The sequence below is a fragment of the Mustela nigripes genome, chromosome 9 (genome assembly GCF_022355385.1).
Source record: "Mustela nigripes isolate SB6536 chromosome 9, MUSNIG.SB6536, whole genome shotgun sequence".
Lineage (NCBI taxonomy): Eukaryota > Metazoa > Chordata > Mammalia > Carnivora > Mustelidae > Mustela > Mustela nigripes.
The window spans coordinates 16,706,838-16,733,073 of record NC_081565.1 but is presented as its reverse complement, the minus strand read 5'-3'; the positions used below and the strand labels follow the sequence as shown (position 1 = coordinate 16,733,073).

Here is a 26,236-nt window from a genome sequence, read left to right as displayed (position 1 = left end):
AATGGATAGGCAAAATCTAAGTGGAAAGGTGCAGATCTAAGTGGGAAAGGGATTAGCCTTTGGCGATATAATTTCAAAAAGGCTGTGGGAGTCCTTCTGTATGGGTTGCCCAGCCTCTGAAGAGTTATCCTCTCTTAACAAAACCCATAGCCGGTCCCAGGTCACCCCACGAAAGAGAGCGCCTCATGGTTCTCTCCCAAGGATCCAATGGAGGCAAGAGAGCATTGGGTCTGAGCTGCTGTGAGATCTTCCGCAATCTGCCCATGGAACCATCCCTCTCCTGTCTACGCAAGCAGCACCAGGAGCTCAGGGATCATAACGTTGTAAGAACAGCCCCTAACGGCCACTTCTCCTCCATGGTCAAGGTGACCAGAATCCTGTGTGGAGTCAGGAAAAGTGTGCCCTTCCTTTTACCTGGATTTCTCCCTCTTCCAGCCTTACCACACTTACCAGAGCTCAGTCGGACTAGATCTAGGACTAAATGAAGGGCTTTGTGTTACTTCGAATTGTACTCCCTCTTAAAGCCAAGGCAGAACATATACAAAAAATACTATGGGTCCAGTGAAAACAGGTGAGGTGAAGGCATGACCTTGAGGGGATGGTGAAGAAGGTTGCCCAAGGCCACAGCACCAGGGAACCCAGGAATGGGGTTCAGTTCAATTTGCTCATCTTCATTTCTTGGGAAGCGGGGAGAGGAATATCAGGAAATGAACAGTTCAAAGACAGGAGTCACCTGTAGGACAGGGGAAATATCCCAGACCATGGTGGCTGGAATATAAAATGAGACTGGAGGTCTACTGGACATCATTAAGGACACTCTGGATGCCCAGCTAAGACCAAAGGTTTGAAGACTACAAATGCAGTTCTCGGAGATCCAACACCTGCCACATACGAGGCCCTGGGGTAGGCATTTTGCACATATTTTATTGTTATCCTGAATCCTTCCAGAACACTTAGGCAAAGAAACCAAGACTCAGAGAATTCCTGTTCTTCCAAGGTCACCCAGTGAATAAAGGAGGCAGGATTTGAACTCAGGTCCAGGTGACTCTAAAACCTACACTCTAGCCTCCTGTCTCACTCGCGTCCCTCTGCAGGTTTCTAGGCTTGACAAAAATGTCTCCTTTTAAGAAGCCCCTAATGTTCTTATTAGCTCACTGAGCGACATGGAAAGATGAGTCCAAGAGGAAGGATCCCAGAAGAAGAAAAGTAGGATGCAGAGTTCAGAGCTCCAGGACTGGCCCAAACAGCGAGGGTTTCTCTCAGTTTACAAAAGGAGTGCGTCAGTGTAAGCACAAGGGTCTCCAGGCTAAGCCTTTAACCCACTGTTATCGCCTGTATCACAAAGACAAGGAGGAGGAAAAAGCAGAATAAGATAATTGCAGCATTTACAGGACAAGAGCCAAATTCCATCTATAAACAAGATAGTGCAGACACTTAACAAAGATGAACAGGAATATATTCTGTGCTTGTGTCCAAATAATCAATTGTCTACCAACTTCTGGGAAATGGGTCTTTGCAACAGCATATATGAAAAAGGGTGAGAGGTTTCAGTCACCAAAAAGCCCAGTATGAACCAGCAATAGTAGCACAAAATGTGATCTCAAGCTGCATCAATCCAAGTATAACAGCTGGCAAGAAGGAGGTGAAAATCCCATTTTGCTGAACACGAGAGCATTCCCCTCTTGAGAGCAGAGGGGTGTTAGTTCTGACGTTTACATTCTAAGACATGAAAAATTAGACTCTCTATCTACAGGACAGTGACCCAGATGGTGAAATATCTGAAAAGTGTGTCACTTGAGTCCAGTTGAAGAAACTGGGATTATTTAGGTTGGTTTCCAGAAGTTACAAGGTACTTTTTTTTTCCTCTTGTCCGATTTTCTAAGAGCTGACTTAGAGAAGGAAGATCAGATTCATTTTCTTTGTGGATGTGAAGGGCCAGACAAACAGATTTCAACTCAACATAAGGAAAAACTTCGTAACAGTAGTGTCTGAAAATGAGATGAATTCTCTCAACTGAGTAGTGAGAAGGCCATCAAGGGAGGTAATCAAGAGACAAAGGAGGGATACTGAACTATATAACTTCTGATGCTTCTCAAAACTCGAAGAACACTGGATTTTTTTCTTCTTTTCCCCACCACTACTGAAGAGCTAGAGAAGACAAATTCAGATAACTCAACAGAGACTGGCCATAGATCCAGAATGGCTTCGCCCAGAAGACACCGCCTGTTCCCCCAACCACCCGGCTTCCGCGCCTCTTCCCAGCTTCCCAAAAGGTCCCCCTGGAGGGTGGGATGCAACAGGGAAGACTCACCTTTCTTCTCAAAGTCCCCCTTCTCTTCTCCTGGCCGGCCCAGACTGTCCAGGCTGTGGGTCATCTGGCCGCCAAACTCCTCCTCCCGGGAGACATGGTTGGCCCGCCGGGGAAGGTCCTCCTCCTCCTCGTAGTCATAGTCATCCAGGATGGGGGTCTCCCGGATGGGCACTCCAATGACAGAATTGTGAGCCTGCAGCCGAGAGGAGCGGAAGCTTTCCCGGGCCTGGGGCCCCAGCAGCACGGACGGGATGTAGTGAATCTCATGCGTGGCTTCCGTGCTCGCGCTCTTCTGGGGGATGCGACGGCGCTTCTGCCAGCGCCGCTGGGCGTACAGAGCCACAGTGAACACCAGCAGCAGAAGCAGCAGTGCAATGAGTCCACCCTAGAGCAGAAGGGAAGAAGGACAGCGAATAGGCCACGGCTCTTTGGGCTAGAGTGTCAGAGGGGGCTTTCCTGTCCACTCCACTCGGCCCAGATCCCCGGGCATGGCTCATAAAAACTCAGGAACCACCAGCCACAGCCGCTGTGTGATCTTGGGCAAATTGCTTGACTTTGGGGGGCTTTGCTTTTTGTGTATATAAGGATAAATACGAATCTCTGCCCTCCCTTCTTCACGAGGTTGCCACAAGGAGCAAACGAGGTGGATAATGGTCGGGTCAGAGCCACACAGACAGCTAAATGCTGGAAGAATCAAGGGCTGTGGCTTCACACAGGTGCATATCTGAATTTTTGCTCTGCCTCCCATGAAGGCAGCAACCCCAGGACATTGGCTCATGCTCTCTCAGCTTTGCTTCCTCATCTCTAGAATGGGTTCACTGAAGGATCAAGAGATAGTAGCTGTTTTTCCAACCTGCTGCACATCTGAGACAACATTATAAGGTCAAACATCATTTCTGCATAGTCTCATATATCCTTCATTATCAGAAATACTAGTCTTTTGGGGCACCTGGGTGGCTCAGTGGGTTAAGCCACTCCTTCAGCTCAGGTCATGATCTCAGGGTCCGGGGATTGAGTCCCGCATCGGGCTCTCTGCTCAGCAGGGAGCCTGCTTCCCCCTCTCTCTCTGCCTGCCACTCTGCCTACTTGTGATCTCTGTCTGTCAAATAAATAAACAAAATCTTAAAAAAAAATAGAAATACTAGTCTTTTTAAATAAAAAATTGTATTTATTTATTTGAGAGGAGAGGAAGAGCAAGAAGAGAGGGAGAAGGAGAGAGAAAGAGAAGGAGACTCTCCAGTGAGCAGGAAACCCGATGTGGGGCTTGATCCCAGGCCCCTGGGATCAGGATCTGAGTTGAAGGCAGACGCTTAACCAACTGAGCCACCCAGGTACCCCAGAAACACTAGTCTTCTAGTATGTGACTTCCAATAGGGGGCCTGAGACAAAATATGTGCTTCATAAATATTTGTTGAATGACTAAATGAAAACACACACACACACACACCTTTCTAGGATTCTTTTAATCAGAACATTAAGGCAAACTGATGCTTATTTTTCTTTAATACATCCCTCTGGCAAATATTCAACAGAGTTTGCCTCCCATAACTTATGTTGGAACAGTTTACAGTGTATGAACATATGTTACATGATTCATAAGACCCGTGAAATACCCTTTCCATGAGTTCTTTAAGAGTAGGGTCATTTACAAACACGTCTGTGAATGGAGGAGCCTTCTTAGTTACCTTGCTTTTCTTCCTTATGGATTGTGCTCTGGGCCTGGAGGACAGGAGGCTGCGGGCGCTGAGTCCCTGGGGGTAATCCCCAGGGTCAGGAAGGACTGCCTTCACTCGGGGTGGAGAGGGGGCTGGAATCGAGAGACTCAGAAACTCACGGTGAGCCACAGAGCGAAAGCAGAGCCTTGCTTCTGGCTGTGACTTCTGCTAGGCAGACCTGCTTGGGCCAGGAAGAATGCTGTTTACTAAAATAATCTGCTATCCTGCTGCCTACGCCGGAAAGCTGTCATGTTCTTTTTGCAAGGCCCTCGGGTCAGTACGCTGGAATTCATCACCTCCACGGCGGGTGAGGAGCGGGTGAGAAAGTGGGCTAAGAGGTCCCCAGGCATGCGGGTACAGCCGACCGCCCTGCCTTGACTTCAGGAGCGAGCTGCTGTGGAATCCTCAGGAAGCTTCCTGTGGATGTCAGAACTTAAGCACCAGCACACAAACCCAATAAATCTGCAAGTACGTGCATTTGTGTGTGTGTGTGTGTGCGAATGTGCGTGTATGTGCGTGTACACTGTCAAGCACACGTACAATGGGTGCATGTGCGTGGCTCGTGACCTTCAGAGCCCCCCCAAAACAAGAACAGACCCTTGTTCCTCCAGAGAACATACAACAGTGATGTCTCTGTGTCTAGAAGTCTCGTGGCATGGGCATTACTTGTCCGTCTTTTCCCACAGAGAAGGGTGTGAAGGAAAGACGCAGCAGCGAGGACCGTGGAGAGAGAGAGAGAGAGAGAGAGAGAGAGGAGGCGAGAAAACAACAGCAACGCAGCAGGCCTCCCCTTTCTACTCTCACTTCCTGTTATTTGATCTTCAAGACAATCTTAGGTGACGGCATGTAGTTCTGTTCTATTGATGAGATGAGGAACAGGCGGTTCAGAGAGGTTGAGCAACTTGCTGGAAGTCACACAGGTTTTGATCCTCGGTCCATCCGGGTACAGAAGGCCAGGATGTGGTAAAGCAGGGATCTAAACTCTAGGCTTCCCCGCACAGCCACTGGCTACGTGACGGCGTAATGGTTCTCCCAGACCGCAGGGAGGAGAGGGGAACATGGGAACGATGGCGCGGGTGCACAGAAAGACAGCGATGCTGAGAGGGGAAAACGAAAACACTCTCTTCAAGTCCAGGAATCGAAGGGCACGTCTTAAGGCTGCTCTTCAACAACGTGTTTCATTTTGGTTAATGGCATCTTGGGGAAATCTCCGGGCACTTCCCTGGCTGGCAGGGTCAGGCCCTGCCTGGTCTAGGACCCTTCATTCCCAGCCCCTCGTGCCTACCCTGTTTATGAGGGTCTGACCCTGTGGTCCGATCCCAGGATTAACAATGACCTGGAAAGATAAAGCCTAACCCAAATGACCACTTCCCTCCATGACCGCCCCTCCCTGCCTCCACTGCCTCTAGCCCGCCCTCCCCGGTCACCCCTGCCATGCTGCGTCAGCTCCTAAATCCAGACCAGCAGCTCCTGGAAGGCAGGAAGCCTCATGCTTTGCCTCCTACACCTGCAGCAGTATCTGGCACGGTGGCCAAGCGCTGGCCTCAGAGTGACACAACTGGAGCCCAGACTCTATTCCTTAAGGGCTCTGTGCCCTTGACTAGGTCACGTCTGCTTTCAGAGCCTTGGCTTAAATGGGCTGGGTTAAATAAGGGCAGTATTCGGGTCATCGTGAGGCTGAGTGAGATATGTGTGGGGTATTTAGTGCCATGTGCGGGATGAGACAGCTGCTCACAGACTGTTAGCTATCACTGCCGTCAACAGCATCGGCAAGGGTCTGTTTAATGCAAATGAACAAAGGAACGAAGGAATGAATGAATGAATAAACAGCTTGATCTTCTGCACCCCAATGCGTATTCTGCAAAACTTGTCTGCAGTCCTCCGATCCTTCCTAATCTGGACCAAACTCGTCACAGGTGCTCTGTATCCATTCACCTTTCTACAACTGTGCACCTGAGGTATCTTTGTCCTATGCGAAGTAAGGAAACTGAGGCACAGAGACAGGAAGTCCATCATGCCGACCTCACCTTCCACCAGCCTCGGCTGAGCCACCAACCATGTGGCTTTGGTCACAGATCAGAATTTCATTGTGAAAATTTGGCCCAAGGAGAATCTCACTTTTCAAGGGTTTATTGTGCAAAGGACCTACTGAAACAAATGTCCCCATGCGGGGCTCCTGAAAGGCCCAGGGGACTTCACCTTAAACACAGCAGCCACAGGTCTAAGCAGCTCTGAGCTCCTAGAGGCTGAAAATGTAGCAGAGTAAAGGACACTGCGGACAGGCTCCAAGCAGGCAGTAAACAGGTTCCAAATTCAAGTTTACTCACTATGTTTGAGCTTGAATTTCTCAGATTCCCCTATGGACCCTCAGTTTACTCATCTGTAAATTGGACTTAGCAATACTTGGAATAGTATAGCATGGCTGGGGACAGAGAATGACAAAGGGTCAGAAAGAGTTCTTTAACTCTCATGCTACCACATAGAAGCTGGCAACCTTGGACAGAGGAATGAATCTCCCAATCGCAGTTTTCTCATCCGTAAGATTGGGTCACAGACACCCACAGAGAGAGAGGTTAGGTGTGGGCTCCCGGCCGTGGAGAGCTGTGCTCTGTGCCTGGTACGTGACAAACCTGTGATCAGGTCTCACTCATGCGTCTCAGCCGGTTGCTGAGCAAAGACTGTGATAGCCCTTACGAACCGAGAAGCGCTGTGGACAAGCTCTAGAGAACCATGTGTCCACCCCTGGTCCTGGTGGGACAGTTCGCCCGAAGAAAGCAGACGAGTAACTCAGAAGCAAGAAGAAACCGTCAACCACATCCTTCCAGATGGTCTTTGGACCAAGCTGCTGCGCTAGCCCACCTACACAGAGCTGTCCCCCATTTCTTTGTGGCCTTTCTCCACCAAGGACAAGCCAACAGAAAAGCAGATGACTCCAGGAAAGTAAGCAAGGCCGGAGTGTCTAGCCAGTGAGTCTGCATGCCGAGAGCCAGCACGAGCCCTGGAGGTGAAGGAAACACTGCAGGGCCACAGCACGCCAAGGAGGGAGAAGAAGATGCAGGGAAAGCCTGTGCATTTTCAGAAAGCAGGTTAAGAAGAGGCCGAGGCTCCAGGGGTGGTGAGCGAAGGCCCTGTTGGCCTCAGGGACGACCTGATGCCAAATCCGATTTGGACCGTGTTCACTCTCGGGCAGCCCAAGACAAACAAGGTTGGAGAAGTGGCAGCGATTTCCAGAAATAAAAATGCCAGTCTGTTAGTTAGGGGTTGGTTTGTGTGAGACTGTGAGGATCACAGGTCTTGGGGTGATTGGTTGTACCTTTTTCTTACAGATCTAACAATTTCACTAAGCTGTCAGGGAGGAAGTGGGAAAGAGACAGCAGAAGCAACATGGGTCCCTGTCTCGTACGGAAGCTTCCCTGCTAGAAGTCTCTCTAGAGCAGGATTCGCCCACTCCTCTTATTCTGTTGCTGATGGGGAGTTGCAGATCCCCCAGTGGAGGAAGACAAGGGTTATGGTGGGCCATGGCAAGGGCAGAGTGCCATGATGGGGAAAGCAGGTGTCTGGGGGCTCACAGACCCGTGTGGGGATCCCTGAGTCCCTCCTGGCCATGTGTGACAAGCTGGCTGTGATATTTTATCTCCTTGGGCTGCATCCAGGCTCACCTGTAAAATGTGCTCATTGTTTCCAATGTGAAAAGTCATGCCAGGGATTAAACAAGAAAATAAAAGGTCTGGCACTGAAATACTCAACAAATATCAACCTCTCTATTCAAATCCTTTTGCACCTTCCTCCTTGCTCAAAACCCCTTCTTGGCTCTCCAGGGCCCTCAGAATAATGTCTGGACCCCTTGCCTGGCATCCAAGGTCCTTCATGATGAGATGCTCGCTTCTTTCTTAGGTCCAGCTCCCCACCAAGTCTCATTCCCTGTCCTGGAGCCACACTGAGCAATGAGAGTTCCCCCAAAGTGTGAGGCTCTGGGCTCTTCCACACTGGGTGTGTCCTCAGCCCAGGGTGCTCTCGCGCCCTTCGTGGTGTAAATAATGACCCCCTCCCCACATTCAGGTCCACCCAGAACCTCAGAATGTGATCATATTTGGAAATAGGATTGTTGCAGTCATAAATGGTTGAGGTAAGGTCATACTGGATTGGGTGGGCCCTAAATCCAATGACTGATGTCTTTAGAAGAAGAGTAGAGGACACAGACGGACAGGCAGACAGCCACACACAGAGACAGAGGAGAAGGAGGCCCTGTGAAGGCAGAGACAGAGCCTTCAGTGATGCGTCTACAAGCCAAGGAATGCCTAGGATTCCCTGCAACCATCAGAGGCTATTGGGAGCCATGGGACAGATTCTCCCTCAGCCTCCGGAGTGAGGAAACCCTACTGACAATTTGAATTTGGACTTCTGGCCTCCTGCACCATAAGGGAATGCGTTTCTGTTGTTTTAAGCTTCCCACTCCGTGTTGATTTGTTATGGCAGCCCTAGAAACCTAATATACTCCCCTTCGTCTGCTCACTTCAACTCACCAGCCATCTCAGCTCGGCGATCACTTCCTCAGGGAAGGTCTTGGCCTCTTCAGGTTGGGGCCAGTCTGTGACGTCGCCTCTCACAGGCTTTCTGTGGTTTTCAAAGATCTGTAGCACTACTGTAATACGGTCATCTGGTTGACCATGTTCCTCATTCCTGAGTTACCAGCTACCCCCACCATTTACCTAGTCTATGCTTAATAAATATCCAGAAGCCTAAAATCTTGACCAGACATGGCAGAGAAATAGAAACCATACTGTCTCCATAGCAGCTCTGACCTCAGCATCCAAAGGGCACCGTATCAAACCTCACAGGGACCCTCCCTGCTGCTCTGCCTTCATCCCCCTGCTAGGACCTCCAGCTGATTTGCTTACAGACACAATATCAAACACCAAAAAATACATAACGATGAAAAATAGAAAGGGCCCCAAACTACCCCACTGGGAGAGCTTTCCAAAAAGTCAAACTTAGAACTCCATTCAGCCTGGCCTCATTTTAATCTATTTTTTCATGTTAACTATCCAGGCACGGGAGAAGGAGTCAGAGAAAGAAAAAAAAAAAAAAAAAAAGAGGATAATGTGAGAAATGCTTTATTTGACAATGTGTCATTGGGAAACTGATTATTTCTGTCTCCGGCCTTTTTAATATTCCCTCACAACGGCCAAGCTGCAGAGGGATTTGGTATTCTAAGACTGGATTTATAATACTCTGTTCAGCAGTGATAAGAACATGGGCCTTTAATCCTCAGAGCTGTGAACATGCATATTCTCCCAAGTAATGTCCTTCTCTTCTCGTCACTTGTGTCTGGTCTCGACAGCCAGCCCCAGGATGGCTAAAGACTGATGATCCACTGGGGGTGCCCCTGGCCGTCTGCCAAGCAAGGGGCTAGGAGGGTGAGGGCTCCAGGTTCTCCGGGAAGTCTCCTGTCAGGTTTCTGGCTATGCTTAAGATGGAGGGATTACTGGAGACTCATCCAGACCTTTGGCATTACAGATAAGGAAAACTGAGATTCAGAGAGAAGTGACTTGACCAAGTTCACAGAACATTCCAAGAGGGTAGTGGCGGTGGGAGGTGCAGCCCATGGTCCCCCAAAGCTTCTTAGCTTTGGGAATCCTGACAACTATCTAACAAAACACCTTCTGCCACCTTCCCTTTCTCTCCATCCAATGGCTGTCCCATCTCCCAGTTGCCACAGCCTTTCATGGTGATCGTTTTAATACACTCCGGATGACCTTCCAGGCTTTGTCCGCTCCCCTACTGCTCTCAGTCCATCTTCTCGACCATGACTGGGGCACAGCTGGATGCGGAGACCCTCCTCACTGGCTAAGCTGGAGAGTTCTGTGGTTCGACAGTTCAGGTTCTTGTCCGTCAAGCCCCCACCCTTTCTGGATAATCTGGTCTCAAAACATATGCTTTTGAGGTACCCTTCTCAATATATATGCTTTACCCACCAATGCTGCACTTACTATAAAGAACTCCCACAGTGCTAAGTTATCCAACCACATCAGAGCTCGCTATTTCTATTACATGTCCTGATATTTTCACCCAAGTCATTTCTTCTTCTTCTTCTTTTTAAGATTTTATTTATTTATTTGAAAGATAGAGATCACAAGTAGGCAGCAAGAGACAGAGAAGCAGGCTCCCTGCTGAGCAGAGAGTCCGACATGGTGCTCGAACCCAGGAACCTGGGACCATGACCTGAGCCGAAGGCACAGGCTTTAACCCACTGAGCCACGCAGGCGCCCCCAAGTCATTTCTTCTGCCTGCCACCCTCACTGTTATCCCTCACTTCGTCTACACACCCACATACCACCAGACTTCAAGGCTACCATCAACGCAATCTCCTTGGTAAACTCTGCTGGGATCCCCCCTCTCCAGGCTCAGCCGGAAGAAATCTCTTTCCCTTCTGAACTCCCACTGCACTTCACCTGGACCTTCACTTAAGGAACTTTTAGCACTTTCCACCTTGTATTAGAGTTACTGGTGCTCGGTACTTAGCGACTGTCCCAGTTAGATTATTACACCTGCGGCACAGATGAAAAAATGCGGCTCAGAACAGAAACTTGCTTGAGAGGACACAACCAGGTGGCACATGTATGGGATAGGGCCTCCAGACTGAGGCAGCCTCCCGTCAATGGTAGGCTCACTCTCTCAACTGAAAATGTTCGCTGGACCGTGAGGGAGAACAAGATAAGAACTATATCGAAAAAGGCATGGCCATTCTTTAGGCATTCATGTTTCTCAGAATTTTGTTTCTTTCTCTTTAATTAATAAAGTGGCAAGATCATGCTGAATGGAAGTAAGGAGACCACTGAGGTAGCTGTTGAAGATAGCCTAGAATAGCAGTTCCCAATCTGACCCCTCCCCCAAGGAGATGATTGGTAATGGGGACATTTTTGGTCCTCAAGACTGGAGAGAGGGCGCTACTGGTATTTAGCGGGTAGAGGTCAGGAAATCTGTAAGCATCCTATGTGCAAAGGCCAGCCAGGTACAACAAAGACTATCTGGTCCAAAATGTCACTAGTCCGGAGATCGAAGAAGCTCTAGTCTAAGAGAGAGGAGATGGGGTCTGTGGGTAGGTCAGTTAAAGGCGATAGTTAGTGACTGGGGTAAAACAAGACACTCCAGGGGAAGGGAAGACTTGGTGTTTGATTAGCAAGAAAGCAGAGGAAGAAGGAGCCCACAATGACGCCAATGTGTAGATTCTGCAACTGAATTAGAGAGGAAACTTCCATGTTAATTTTTTCCCTAGGGAAGCTCCTAGAAGGCTACAGAAGATCCCAGCACATAATCAAATGAAGAGGTGAGTTACATGTGTGAACAATTAGGAGGAGATAAACGCACAACAAATGATAAAGACTTGCATCTATATATACAAGCAAGGGTATATCTGTATATATTCATATGTATAAAAATAAACTCACACCTAACTTTGTTTCTATAGTTAGCTGTATTTATCTATAGCTATCTCTTTGTGTCTAGACACAAAGAAGGTGACCTATTTAGGGAGATCCCATTATAGAAAACGAAACATTTTTTTTTCTTTTAAACCAGTCATCTACTTATAATATATCTATTAAAGACACCGTTTTCTAAGATAAGGCCAAGGGAATAAAGTTAAAACGTAGCAGTTCTTTGGAATGTAGTCATTCCCCCACTCAGATCAATCTTCCTTAATCATTTTTAGATCAGATCAGAAGGAGGCCTGAATCCTGAGAGATCAATCTGAATCCCAGGGAATTTATCAAGGGGAAAGCTAATGAACGGACATCAGGACAACGGCGCTTGCCCACGAGGCAGACAGATGTGGATTTTAGTCACGGTTGTCTTACCTCTGGGTCGTGTGTCTTTGGGCATGTGATTTGAGTTTCCTCCATTTTCTCATCTGTAAACTGGGTTAGCAGCCCTGACCAAGAGGGTCTAGGGAGGATTAAAATGGGTCTGCGTTACGGAATGTGAGTTGGAATGGAATGCGGCTTACAAGTCATAGCTCTCAGGAAAGAAATATTAGCATCCTTATTACTGATGCAAGAGCTCCTTTCCCACAAAATTAAATGCAAAGGAGTGGTGAGGCCACCACTTCCCTCGCACAATCCTGAGATCGTCTCTGTGCAGTTTCCCAACTGCATTCCTGTGACCATCCCCTGTTCTCTTCCGCAAGGTTCCTGGCGGTGTGTCCTTAACTATGTTCCTTCCCTTCTCTGGGGGGAGTAGGTGACACTGGCTGTTTTCCAACAGGAACTCCAGTTCCAATTTTTTTTTTAAATATTTATTTATTTATCTGACAGAGATCACAGCAGGCAGAGAGAGAGAGAGAGAGAGGAGGAAGCAGGCTCCCCGCAGAGCAGAGAGCCCAATGTGGGGCTCGATCCCAGGACCCTGGGATCATGACCTGAGCCGAAGGCAGAGGCTTAACCCACTGAGCCACCCAGGTGCCCCCAGTTCCAATTTTCTAGAGTAGAAAGGCAAAGGCAGACTTGAGAGCATTCCTGAACAAATGAAATACGTATTCTCACGACATCCAGCCTAGCATCGCCGCTGTACACGGGTATGACCCGGGTGCAACGTCCTGGTTCCCTCTCACCCTCTCACACACCCGTGTGCTCACTCATGCGGCTCCCTTGGCCCGTAATACCCCTCCTTGGCTTCTTGGTCTAGTCCTTTCACCTTAGCTCTTGGGTCCTGAGTTCCCAACAAGACTTTCTGAAACCTGCTGTCCCCAGCTGGGTCAAGTACACAACTTTCAGACCCCTTAGTTACTCCTGCTTCCATCTGCCAAAGACTCTGCCACCAGCCCTGGGTGCCCAAGATACAGCCTGGGTGGGTCCGACATGCAGTGGTCCTCGTTACGCACTTGCTTCATTTTCACCCTGGGAGACAATGAAGAAAAGGGCTGGGTTTTATTTATTTCTGCACAAATTTGAATGTTTCATGACACACAGTAGATCTTCAATTACTGCTGAGAAGAATTAATGAATGAATATATTAGAAACTCCTCTCTGAGGCTAGGTGGTTGAAATATTCCTCCATCCATTTGGCAATTCTCCATTTGTGTGCAAGAACACTGAAGATAATTCACAGGAGCCACGCAGCACAAATCGGCACCCTACTCGCAATCCTCGGGTGGCCTCCCAAGTTCAGTCTGAAATTCCACTGTGAAGGATGGAGGAGTAGAGAAGCTGAGGGAAAGCACCTTCGAGGGGACTGATTTTCCTCCTCTTCTTTGGGTCACGAAGACAAACAGGTGAACCCAGATGACTGGAGAGGAAGGCTGCACAGGTCCATCCATGGACTCATTGGCCGGATTAAGGGCATGGCTGGAAACTGGCCCACCAGAGTCCAAGTTCTTACTTTGTCACCCACCAAAGAGGTCTGTTGTGAGAACTAGGTAAACAGCTGTATCTATCTACATGACCTCACATGTCCTTGACTTACAGAAAACATTTAGCCCCTACTAGGTATTAGCTTCATTGATACTGTGTAACTTATTATGATCCCCTGTCTCTGTGCAAAGCTCTTGCCTGGATCTAACAACGCACAGATATGGCCTCGAAGAACTTGACGCTGGTTTGCAGAAACATATAAGTAAGCAGATAATCACTGTAATGCATAGTTCAATAAGCTCTAGGCCAGAGGGAAACGTAATGAGAAGCAACACGTTCCTTAAAGCTTCTAGATGCAAAGCCTAGAGGAAGTGGAATAAAAAGGCCTTCCTTATAATTCCAACTACAGTCAAGTTTAAAGGTGTGGGAATGGGCTGGCCTGTTTGATCAGGTGCAACCCCCCCTCAAATGTGACAGAGTAGAGACCACCTATGTAGCCTGATGGCTGGCGGGGCAGGCTCTGATGTCAAAGAACTTGGATCTGAGCACCTGCACCATCACCGAGCTCTGGAGCCTTGGTCATGGCCCTTTCCTGAGCTCAGTTTTCTCATCTGGAAAGCTGAGGACAGCAGTCTTCATTGAAAGGGGCTATTGTGAGATTAAACAATGCACAAAAGCATTGTGCAGTGCCTAGAACATAGCCATGGTCCATAAATGGTGGTGTCAAAAACTGGCAGAAGGAAAATACACTGAGAAGGAAATCAGAACATTTAATCCCAATGCTGGCCGTCCCCCTTAAATGAGCCCCTTAACTAGAGAAGTGTGCAGATTGCTCCCAGTCCTCACACACATTTCTAAGCAAGGTGGCCACCCAGCCACATGAGCTCAGCATTCTTCATTTAACAAATGAGGGAAGTGAGCCTCCAAGAGGTGACTTTGCCGAAGGTTCCAGAATCCAAAGTCGGTCTGCAGCCAACTGCTGGAATAACCCTGATAACTGTCTGTCCCTAGAGCTGGCAGTAACCAGAGCCTGTATCCTCTGCTCGGGGCATTATTCTCTGGGAATGTGTTCCAGACGCACAAGGTCTAAGAAGAGATCCCTAATACCATGCCCACTGTAAGCCACTGTGCCCAAAACAGCCTTTTGAGTTGGGGAGGAGAGCTAAGACTGCAGAAAGCAGGAGGCCACTAAGAGCCCAGTGAATCCTTAACTCCTGGAAAATGACTTTCACACTGGCAGCAAGCTTCCAAAGTGAACTGGCTTCTTGGGAAATCATGGGCTGGGAAAGGACGTTTAATGTGGGGGGCAGGGTGGGGGTGCCACTCGCATCTGAGCTTTCCCTCTGTACCCCCAGGGAACAGTGCCCCTCCCTCTCGGCTCCAACACAGACCCATCTCCTTTCCTTGCGTTCACTTTATTTTTAGCACTGTCTCTCTCTGCTGTTACATTAACATTGATGTGTTAACTTTGTTTAAGGCTCTAATGGAATGGAACTTCCGTAAGGTAGATACTTTGTTTTGTTTATCATCAACAAAACAACTTAGGGCTTCAGTGCTTACAAAATAGTTTTTGGATGGATGGATGGATGGATGGATGGATGGATGGATGGATACGTATCTCCCCAAACGACTTGATAACCCCTAAAGGTCAATCATCACAGAATCTTGCTCCCTGGCAAGGAGACTGAAAATGCTTAGTGAATATACACAAACACACACACACACACACACACACACACACACACACACACAGCCATTAGTTGCCCCCCTGGAGCCTGGGAAGGAGTACTTGCTAATTAGGAGGCAAATATGGTTACATGTCTGCCTGCTTCTCCCCACCACTAGGGCAGAGGAGAAAAGTGGATCTCAATTCCAAATTTCTTTAATCATTTATTTATTTGTAAATATTGAAGAAGGCTCCATAGCTCAGGGGTTAGAGCCCTGGTCTTTGAATACTGAAGAGACACTGACCAAGAAAGCAAAAGGGCGAGGAGCTATCAGACTCAAGTATTCCTGCACACTCACCTTCCAAGAAAGCAAACTGATAGCTGTATCTATTTGCTGTCCCATTCACGTGTCTGGATGGAAACATAGGATGTTACAGGAAAGGGGGCATCCAGGATATAGCTCAAAGAACACTGGATCTGGTTCAAATCCTGGCTGTTGCTGCTGACCTGGGCAGCCTTGGGGCGGCCACACTGCCTTTCTGAATCTAAGATATCCTAGCTTGAGAGTGATGGAGACAACAGGTGTCTCTGACTCTTTATGCAAGGACCCCACTGAGAATCACATTTGTAAGAGAATGTTACAGGCTGCTGACTGATTTTACTGATAGTTATTGGGGCTTAGTAAAAAAAAAAAAAAAAAAAAAAAAAAGAAAGAAAGAAAGAAAGAAAAAAGTGCTGAAAAAGAGAGGGAAGAAACCAACCAGTGGCAGCTCAGGCAGAAAATAACTTAAGTCACAAAAAGCCACACTGAAATCCAGAGGCTTTCTACTATTTCCGATGCCTCCACCATTGTTCATCAAGTTTCCTTGAAACTTATTACAAGTCACACAATAGGGGTCTTTTAGAGGCACTGTTTTGCTGCCATTTCCCAGCACCGGTGATGGAGTTGTCAATTGTCTTGAAGGCGTGTTTTGATGGCCTTGGGATCTCCCCTACTGGGCTTGATCAGGAAAACCCCAGGAAAGTTAGTTACTAAGGGCAGAGAATCAAGCACGACATGCCAAGCCAAGAAAAAGGAAGACAGAGACACCTTGACTAGAGGCTGTTCTGGGCTGTAGCAGGAGCTGGAAGCAAAAGCTGCTCGGTGTCCCTGCTGCGACCGCCAGGGGCTGACCTGGTAGGATATACCCTTTCTCTCGTCACCTTCCCACTCCATGTCACCAGGAGTTTTCAGAAAATATATAATTTAGGATCCCAGTCGGCAGATCCCTACTACCTCACTCTTAGTCACTCCCCTCTTACCTCTGAGACGTTCTCCACCCTACCCAACCCCTCCGGCATCCCAGGGTCCAGGCCGCAGAAGGAGCTGTTAGGTGGCAATGCTTTCTTTCCTTGTTCAGGGGACCTTCTAATGGTACCACCAATAACCTCCCCTGCCCACCAGGGGTGCTAAACACCTCAAAATCTGTTCCCTGAGAACTTACTGTCTGTCACAAGCTGCATTGCCTCAAGGTGGCTCTCTAGGTCCCGCTTCCCTCCACCCCTTAGACTCTGTGTCTCCACCTTCCAAGGCCCATCCTCAGGTCCAGTGGCAGCTGGGCTACAGCATCCTCAGCTTAAGTCTGGGGTGAGTACAAGGACCCAAAGCCTCAGAGTATCATGGCCTAAAGGGGTCAGTGATTGCTCCCCCAAGCCAGCCGTTCACAACATCATATCATTTGAGGTGAGAGTCTAGGGCTGCAAGAAGAAGGTCTGGGAGAGCCCAGAAACTGCCTAAACTGAAGACGACTTAGAAGCAGTTCAGCTCAATCCCGTAGCTGCTGGATTAAATGCCCATCTCAGCCAGCCACCTGCGGGCCCATACTGGTGAGGGGCCTGGGCTCACGCACAACCCGGTGCTCACGCACAACAAGTCAGAATGTTCTGGAAGAACAGGTAGAGGTGGGATAGGGTCTGTCCCAGAGAAAATCCTTGTTTCTGAATATGGGCCTCCAAAGAAGTTGGGGGCACCTGTTTCCTAGGACTGTCATAAAAATCACCACAAACTGGTGGCTTAAACAAGAGAAAGCTATTCTCTCATACTTCAGGAAGCCAGGAGTCTAAAATCAAGGTGTCTGCAGAGCCATGCTCGCTCCCTCCTACTGCTCTAGGGAGGAATCAATCCTTCCTTGTGTCTTCCAGTGTCTGGTGGTTCCTGAGATTCCGTGGCATGTGGCAGCATCGTTCTCATCTCTGGGTGAGTCTTTCCAGCACTCTCTCCCTGTACCTCTTTGGGTCCTCTTTTCTTCTTTTAAGGCACCAGCCATCACTGGATGTAGAACACACCCTAAGTCTGGGATGATTTCATCTTGAAATCCTTGACTTATCACATCCACAAAGACCCAATTTCCAAATGAAGTTCCCTTCTAAGGGTCCACTGAAGACAAATTTCGGGGGACACTATCAACCAACTAGTCCTAGAAGGATGTCTGAAGTTCATTACTTAGACTCCCAAGTCTCTGAGATAATGTATAGTACGTGAACCAAGAAAATTCAGCCAGGAAAGAAAAGGACAAACAGAGGGTAGCAAGATCTCTTTTCCTTTCTCTGCATGGCTGTGTTGAGGCAGAGGACACAAATACACATGGACTGTGGGAGAAGGAATCTGAAAAATGCGGAGAAATTACAAGAAGATGCTTATGGACTGAAAAACAAAACAAAAATAAAAACCGGGGCACCTGGGTGGCTCAGTCAGTTAAGTTTCTGCTTTTGACTCAAGTCATGACCCCAGGGTCCTGGGAAGGTCCCAGAAGCCTGCTTCTCCCTCCCTCTCTGCCGCTTCCCCTGTTTGTGATCTCTCTCTCTAAGAAATAAATAAAATCTTGAAAAACAAAAAACAAGCAAAACAAAGGGCACACAGGGCTGTGCCCTTTCCCACAGCCCTTGTGGCCCAACCACACTGCTGTAGTCTGAAGGTTTGTGTCCACCCAAAATTCGTAGGTTCCAAAACTAATGTCCAAAGTGATGGCATGAGGAAGCGGGGCCCATCAGAGGGGATGAGGCCACAAGGTAGAACCCTCACGAATGGGATCCGTGCCCTTGCATAAAAGGCCACAGAGCTAGCTCACTGCTTCCACCACGAACCCAAGGCAAGAAGTCTTCCATCCCCAAGGGGACCCTCACTAGATCAGCAGACGCCCTGATCTCCAACTTCCAGCCTCCGTGTCCGAGAAAGAAATTTCTCCTGCTTATAAGGCCACCCAGCCTGAGTTCTTTTGTGATAGTCACTTGAGCAGACAAAGACAGATATATTTCCCAAACCTGCCTGGTCATAAGAATCCCCCAAGGATGCTCGTGAAAAATACTTGCTTCTGGTTTTACCGGGTCCTACCGGCTCAGCTGCAGGGGACCTACAAATGCTAGGCTTGGTAAAGCCGACCTAGTTATTGACACATGGGTTGATGTGGAGCAGAAGAGTATCCCCGATTGACCTCTTTCTCTTCCCTCTTTTATATATGCCAATTTAGCCAGCTGGTGACAAGGTTCAGGGCAAAATATACCACTCTGGCATATTAAAGTTTTTGAATTAAATTTACTTGACACAGCTGCCGCAAGAACTCTCTGACCCTCTTCTCTGTCCCCCTGAAAGCAGAAAATACATCTCCCATGTGAAAGGTACTGTCCCTACACCAGGATGCAGAAAGGCACCCCCATTACCAGAGATAGGAGTTCAGGGCCAAGAAAATTTTTGGAAAGAAAAAAAAAAAATTGCTTAGTGCTTTGACTAATTAATACCCAGGACTGTTTTTTAATTTTCCAGTTCTTCCTAAATTTATTGTTTCTTTGCCTAAAAGTATATAAAAAGCCTGTTTTGGTCACTTCTTGGGTCTCCTATTTTGGGGCCCCTGTATATATGAAATGAAATTTTCCTTTTTTTTTCCTTTTAATCTACTTTGTATCAATTTAATTATTAGGCCGCCCAAAACAACCAAGAGGGGTAAGGGGAAACATTCCCCTCCCCAATATTGGTGAAAGTGAAGTCTGAATCCACCAAATCTGAGTTTAAATCCTAGGACTACTCTTCCAATTGTGTGGCCCTGGGGAAATTACTTTATTCTGTGTTTAGAAAAATGTGGATGATTAGCAGGTCTCCCTCATATGCTTGTGTCCATAAAAGAAAGTAATAAATATACTAGCTTAGTCCCCAATGAGAGTGAATTTTGGAAATTTGGAGGAGTTGGCGGGGGGAGGGAGTTCCTCGTCATTGAAGAAGTCCAAGTAGCCAAGGATTTAGGAAGAGAATGACAACAGGATGAGAGTCCCAAGTGGGGTTGGGGGGGTTGGGGGCGGGAGTAGAAGGACCAAGGCGAGAAAGAGGCTGTTTTTCAAGGACCCCAATGGATGGGCATATCTTATGCCTCAGCCCCTTACATACAACAGGAATCTCTTCCACTATGGTCACAGCTCTTTCTGTGTTCCCCATCCAGACCCTGAGGCTGCGCACTGGGTCAGTGAGGCATGCACCGCCCACCTCATGCCCAGTGCACACCTTCCCTTCCTCGCCACTGCCTTAAAGCGCTTCAGTCCGGGGAGCCGTGCAGAAGAGGAGTTTGGGGTCAGGCAGAGCTGGAGATCAATTCCAGCCCTGCCATGCCCTTGGGGCTATCACAAAGTGACAAAAGCCACCCAGGTAAGCATGGCTACAAAAGTAGCAGCGAAAAGGAAGTGTCTGATCAAAGGCTCCAGGAGCCTCTTTCTACACATCTGTTCCACAGGCATCACGATGGTCCTAACTTAATGGAATGGGATTTACTGTACCTGTTGTAGCATTAGATGATGTTGGGCACTGAAGCACTCTGAGCTGTACTGGAGGAAAATACTTCCCCTGCAGGCATCTTGTGATCAGAGCGAACTTCCCCAAACACAGGGTCTCCTGCCCCACTCACTCCCCTTTCTCTTCCCTCCAGGTAAACTGATTCTCCTGCTGGGTGAGTGGGGAGTGAGCACTCAGACCTCCAGAGCCCTGTCCTTTCTTCCTGCCCTTTCATTGGGGAGGGGGCAGCTGCCCTCCAGCAGCAGCCTCCTGATCTGTGCCTCTGCCCCTCCTTCCTTTTCACGGGGACAGATTCTCATGTGGGAAGACACCAGGCACCCAGTCCTCACCCTGAGGGAGGAGGCACTCATTTTTTGCCATGTCCTTCAAAACAATCTTTCTTAATAATAAAGACCGAATTCCAATGCCCATCTGCTTTACTCCTTTTCCTAAGCTTTCAAGTTATTTTGAACTCAGAAGGAGAAAATACGGGGTCCCTGGAAACACAGTCCTCACTACGTGGAGCCTAGAATGTTCTCAGTAAACTGTTCTGTGATTATTTCTGCATTCACGAGAAACGCTTTATTATCTCTCCTTCCTTTGTAGGGAATTTTTTTTTTTTTTTTTTTGCTTTTTTCCTTCACTCTCTGAGAGCTTTTACATTTCCCTCCCTTTTATCCATACCGTTCTGAAATTGCACCACAAAGCATCTTGGTGTGGGCTTTTCTTTCCCTTTTTGTTCCTCATTCATCCAGTGTGGTTCTCCGCGGACTCTTCCAATCTGAACATTGGCTTCTTTCTTCTGTGCAGGGACAGGTCCTGGCATGATTTTCTCCCTCCCACAGTCTGTGCCTGGTTTCTGGAGCCCCTCTCCTTGTGTTGGCACCAAAGAGTTTTCTAAGGGGTGTGACCAGAGTCAAATGCTCCCTGGGTCTTGGTCACAGAGCGCCCCCTGGATGCAGGGCTACATGTCCTTCTAGGAGCAGAGCAGGCTGGCCATGGGACTTCAGAAACAACCAGGGAGTTTCCACTCTACTCTAGAAGGACACCCTGTTGCCACTTCCCCTCTAGCACTGGGTCCTGGTTCAAAAGCAAGATATTATGGAAAATCATTGCACCTAAACTAGTACAAGGCTCAGTGGAAGCCAAGTGCTGGCACCTTAATCCCCTTAATGAGATTTTAGGCAAGTCATTCAACTTCCCTCCCCACTGCCTCCTTTCCCTCACTAGCTAAATGGCAACAGCGATTTATGACCCCTGAGTCCCCAGGGTGGTAGAAAAGAATCACAGGAGATAATGTGGGGGTAGGCTTTGAAAATTATGAAATGCTATTTTGATATGAGTGTGTATGTGTACACGCACATATATAAAATTAAAACACATTCTCAAAACTACCCCTGCATCATAAAGACGGAAAGCTGCTAAACACATTTCTGCTTATCCTTCAAATCCAGCTGAAGTGTCCCTGTTACTATTTAACTCAGCACCTAAAATAATTGGCTTGAATTTAGAGCTGTGATTAAAAAGGAAAGGGATATATTTGAACAAGAGAATTGCACTCAGGGCAGAACGGCCTTGACTGCGAGTCGTGGGCATTGAGACTGACCAAAGAAGACAGCAGTTTCATGTTTCCATCCATTTTCACTCTACGTTATAGATGTTCATTGAGTGTAATGGTGGGGAAAATGACCTAACTTCCTATCTCGGTTTCTGTATCTCCTGTCATCAAATATATAGAAGTTAATTCATGCAAATTTCAGTGTACATATGAGAGGACTCCAGTGTTATAAAATGCTGCTTCTATCTGTCTTATGAACTGGAATTCCCTATAATAATTCTATTTAGAGCAAGGGCTCCCAGCTAAAAAAAAAAAAAATCGTGTCTTTACAGTAGGTGATACACAAAGGCAGGGCAGCAGGGAGGAAGGTTCTAGGAGAAGGCGGAGGCTATGTGACCTTGCCGAGGGCAAGAGGCAAAGCCAATGAGCCTTCCCAGACCAGAGAAGGCAGCTGCCCAGCTGCCTACAACCAGGCTGTAAAGGAGGCCTCAGGCAGGAGGGATGCTGTCTGGGCAGGACGGTGAGTCTGGTGACTCAGCAGAGACAGCACAGATGTGCCTGGTGCCCGGACCCCGACACCACGACCCCGGCTCCCCATTTTCCTCCATGTCCCCTCCAGGGCCCGCTAATGCCTGCTGAGGGACAGGCCATGAGTCTCATGTGCTAACACCAGGCTCAGATGGGGCAGGAGGGAAGAAACCCAGGGATATATTCATCTTTCTAAAAATCTCACTTGGCAAATGCCAGAAAGGAAAGAAAGGAACTCAGAGACCTTAAGATGAGCTAACATCGCTGTGATTATCACCACTTGTAACATGTTTCCCTTAAAAAAAAAAAAAAATGTTGGGGTGTCTACGTGGCTCAGTTAAGCACATGCCTTCGGTTCAGGTCATGATTTTGGGGTCCGGGGATCGAGCCCCTCATTCTGCTCAGCAGGGAGTTTGCTTGTTCCTCTCCCTCTGCTGCTTACCCCCCTCTGTCCTCATGCTCTCTCTCTTGTTCTCTCTCTCTGTCTCAAATAAATAAAATCTTTCAAAACAACTTTTTATCTGAGTACCAGTTTATGAAAAAAAGAAAAAAAAAAAAGAACTATTCCAGTTCAAGAGGAGGTTAGGAGTCTGAAGTTTCCAGGGCTCCGTGGAGCAGAACTAGACAAAAGCACTTCTCATTTTGGAAAGGAAGACATCAAGCCCTTCCTGGGCATTGACGAATGCATGCGTCATCTGAGTCAGTCCTCACAGAAAATCTGTGAGGATGGTGAGAACAGACCCATTTTTGCAGGTAGGAAAACTCAAAGAGGTTAAGCTCCAGGTCACAAAACCAGTCTGGGACAGACCTGCCATCAGATCCCAGATCTGTGAGATCCTGTAGGAAATATGAGAGGGTTTCTTCTGCCTTCCAGAAAAGTCTTCTGCCTCCTCTAAGTGTATTGCTTTAACTACAAGCAAACAATACAAACCAAACCGTCACTAATACCCCGTGGCTTGCACAGCACTGAGGTTTAAAAGCCTTTTTGCTGGGGTGCCTCTGTGGCTCAGTGGGTTAAGCCTCTGCCTTTGGCTCAGGTCATGATCTCAGGATCATAGGATCCTGGGATCAAGCCCCACCTCTCTGCTCAGCAGGGAGCCTGCTTCCCCTCTCTTTTTCTGTCTGGCTCTCTGCTTACTTGTGATCTCTGTCTGTCAAATAAATAAATAAAATCTTTAAAAAAAAAAAAAAAAAGAGCCTTTTTGTTGTAGCACCATGCCATCAGAGCAGCTCTGGGTCACAGGTTGGGACCGGGCTGAGCACAGCCAGGAACCTGTCTTGCATGCAAAACTTACAAGGGAGCCAAAAAGCTTACTAATCAAGATAAATAATACCTTACTACAATATTTTTAAAAATCAAGATTAATGCATTCCTGAGTTTTTGGCAACCTTTAAAGCTCGTGTCCCTGGTGAGTGAGCAACTGGCAGAAACTGGGAGAAAATGTACTTTTGGACCAGTTTTGCAGGTGAGTAAGGCGAGTCTCAGAGCATGAAATAGCATTTCCAGGGAGCTACGGGCAGATCCTTCTGTCTCCAGTGGGACATGGGACATCTGGGATGTAGTTGACAGAGACAGATTTCAAACCCAGGTAAATTTCCCTCGAGAAGCTTATAAATATATTGGTCAGGTCCTTGCCCTTGTAAGAGCCTCAGTTTCCTCATCTATAAAAGAGATGACTGTACTAGAAGGTCTGCAAGGGTCTTCCTGGTGGTAAATGTCTCAAGAGTCTATGACTGATAAAGCTACAGCCCCCTTCTCTGGCTCCGGCCAGCCTACGGTTGAAGGTCTTCCCCAAGCCCCTATAGTGAGGAGAGACTCATGACTTCTTGGGAAGGGATTCTGGATGACTCTTTCTCTGACTAGCTGTGTGACTTAAGAGAGTGAATTCTCTTCTCTGATGCTGTTTACTCACTAGAGAAACAGGGATGCTGGTGGTCACCTCCAAGCATGCTGTGAGGATGAAATGAACCAGCGTGCGTGAAGTTCCTGGCACTCAGTAGCGACTAGAAAACACTGGCTAGTACCCTCCAAGCTGCTACTGTCTCACGTAGAAACAACCAAAAAGGAAGAAAGAACGATGCTCTATTTGCACGCAGGTATTAAACTCTGTCCAGCCTTCTCCAGCTGTAGGGCGTTCCACAATGTTCAGGGATCAATCAGGCAGGAATTCTTCCTAGGACCTTAGATGCCTCATTTTATCCCTGTGAACACGGAGGCCCAGACTGTATATAACTCTGCTGGCCAAGGTCACGCAGCAAAGCAGCAGCATCAGACTCAGGATTCCTGAATCCCAAGCTCACCATATTTCCACTTGGGTAACCAAGAGCCCCTGCCATTCTTGGCAGAGAGCCTCACCCCAGAGGCAGAAAGGCAGCCCTGAGTCCCTACAGCTGATGGCAGCCAGTGCTCCCTAAGCTCCTCTAAAGATTCAGGCATTGGGCAGGAGGAGGGAAGTGCAGGGATGAATGGGGAGTGGCCCCTCCTCCCCAGGGAATTTCCTGTAGGGGAGGGGCGGCAGGAGGAGTTAAGGGAACCTGTTCCTGCATCCCTAGAAGAGCATCCTTCCTGGTTCCTTTGTTTCCTCTCTCCTGAAAGGCCCAGAAAAGCCGACAGATGTTGGCGACATCTGGGCCACTGTTGTGGCCACTGGAGGAAAGCTGTTGGTGTTTGGAATAATAATAGAGAGCTCACATTTGCATAGCGTTTCCTTCAGTTTCAAAAGACACTCCGCCCCACCCACTCCCACTCATTAGTCCCGGACAGTGATGCAGACAGCAGCTGTCTGAAAGCCAGGTAGAGCCATTTCCATTTCTTAGAAGGCAAAACCAAGGCTCAGGGAAGCTAAGCTTCCTGCCCCAAATCACTGAACTAATCAGGGTGTGTGGGCCGAGCATAAAGTCACAAGACTCCTGGAGTAGAATCAGGCTATGTCCTCGGCTCTCGCAAGGGCTGTAAGCAAGCCCAGAGGTGATGCAGCCTGGTCTCTAACAGGTAAAGAAAATACTCGCTGTGTGCCCACCAGGTACCAGGGCAGCAACACATGGTGACTTAGCAAGCTCACCTCGTTACTTCTCTCCACGTTTCGAAATAAATAGGGTTTTCATCATCCTTTCCTGGACGCAGAAAGGGAGACTCAGAGAGGTCAAGTAAGCTGTCTGTGGTCACACTGGTGACTCAGATGGGCCCCTGGTGCGGCGGGAGATCCCGTGACTTGGCAGAAAGAACTCAGACACTGGCTGCCTGGCCCTGCATCCTCGTGAACTGGGTGATGCTGTTGGTAAACGGCAGAGCTGGGTTCTGAGTCGCAAAGCCAGCTGACTCTGGGGGTGGCTGCGTGTGTGTAGGATGGTAGACGGGGAAGGATGGCTGGTTGGCAGGGTTCAAGGAAGAGGAAGTGAGCCTTGGGAAGGAGGGTGCCCTCCGAGGCTCACCCTGGGCATGCTCCCAGAACCTGAAATCTTGCAGCTGGAGCAGAGTGAGGGGGCACGTGGGGAGAGACTGAGGCAGGGGATGGCTCACGGAGCTGGACAGCAGAGGGCCAACGGACCACACAGTGAGGACAGTTCAGGGCCATTGCTGTAAATTCAGGGTGGACCGTGGAGCTGCCCTTAGCTACCACCTTTCTACAGACTTGATTCTTTCTCTAGAATAAGGATCTTTGCAAGGTTTCTAGCACTTATCTAGACCAATCCCTACTTTGCAAGAGGGGGTCTGAAGCCCAGAAAAGAAAGGGTTTGGCCCACACTCACTAAGCACCTCAGTAGCTCCACGGAGGGGCTAACTCGGGCTCTGTGCTCCTGGGCAGCCCCTTCCCCGCACCCCTCTCAGCTCACGTGCTCTGCCCATCTCTGGCTTTCGCAGAAGGCTCACATTCACTCCTTCCACCTGGGCCTTTCTGGGCTTCCCCTTTGTCCACCATAAAAGAGCCACTCAAGAGGAGACACAAAAGGACAAGTCTCTCCATGCCAGCTGCTCTTCCCCAGCCTCAGGCCATGCAAAGCCAGTGGGGCCGTCAGCTCTGACAGGAACCCAGCCCAATAAACACAGCTCCACTGAGGGGCATCTGTCCTTTTGATGCTTTTCAGACTTGACACCTTCACTCCTGGGCGTCTGCCTGACTCACGAGCTCTTTCTAATGGGTCAGTTTGGGTATATTTTCAGCTAGAAGAAACTTTGCCAACTGATCTCCTATAAGCCAGGAGTAGCTTCTAAAGGATCCATCTGATTTCATTCAAGCTAGAGGTCATTTTGACATTTGTATCAGTCCAAGCAGTGAGTATCTGGAAAGAAAAAAGCCCAGACACCCTCCATGGATGC

The 26,236-nt window shown here is 48.3% G+C and overlaps 1 protein-coding gene across 3 annotated transcripts in view; it reads right to left on the bottom strand.

Annotated features, from left to right (window-relative positions):
- The window catches only part of ASTN2 (astrotactin 2), an 858,139-nt gene that overhangs the window by 658,610 nt on the left and 173,293 nt on the right, over window positions 1–26,236 (bottom strand). For all 3 annotated transcript variants that reach the window (XM_059410933.1, XM_059410934.1, XM_059410936.1), the window contains exon 3: window positions 2,312–2,696. In XM_059410933.1, the coding sequence (XP_059266916.1) occupies window positions 2,312–2,696 (385 nt within the window). The remainder of the gene's footprint in view (window positions 1–2,311; window positions 2,697–26,236) is intronic.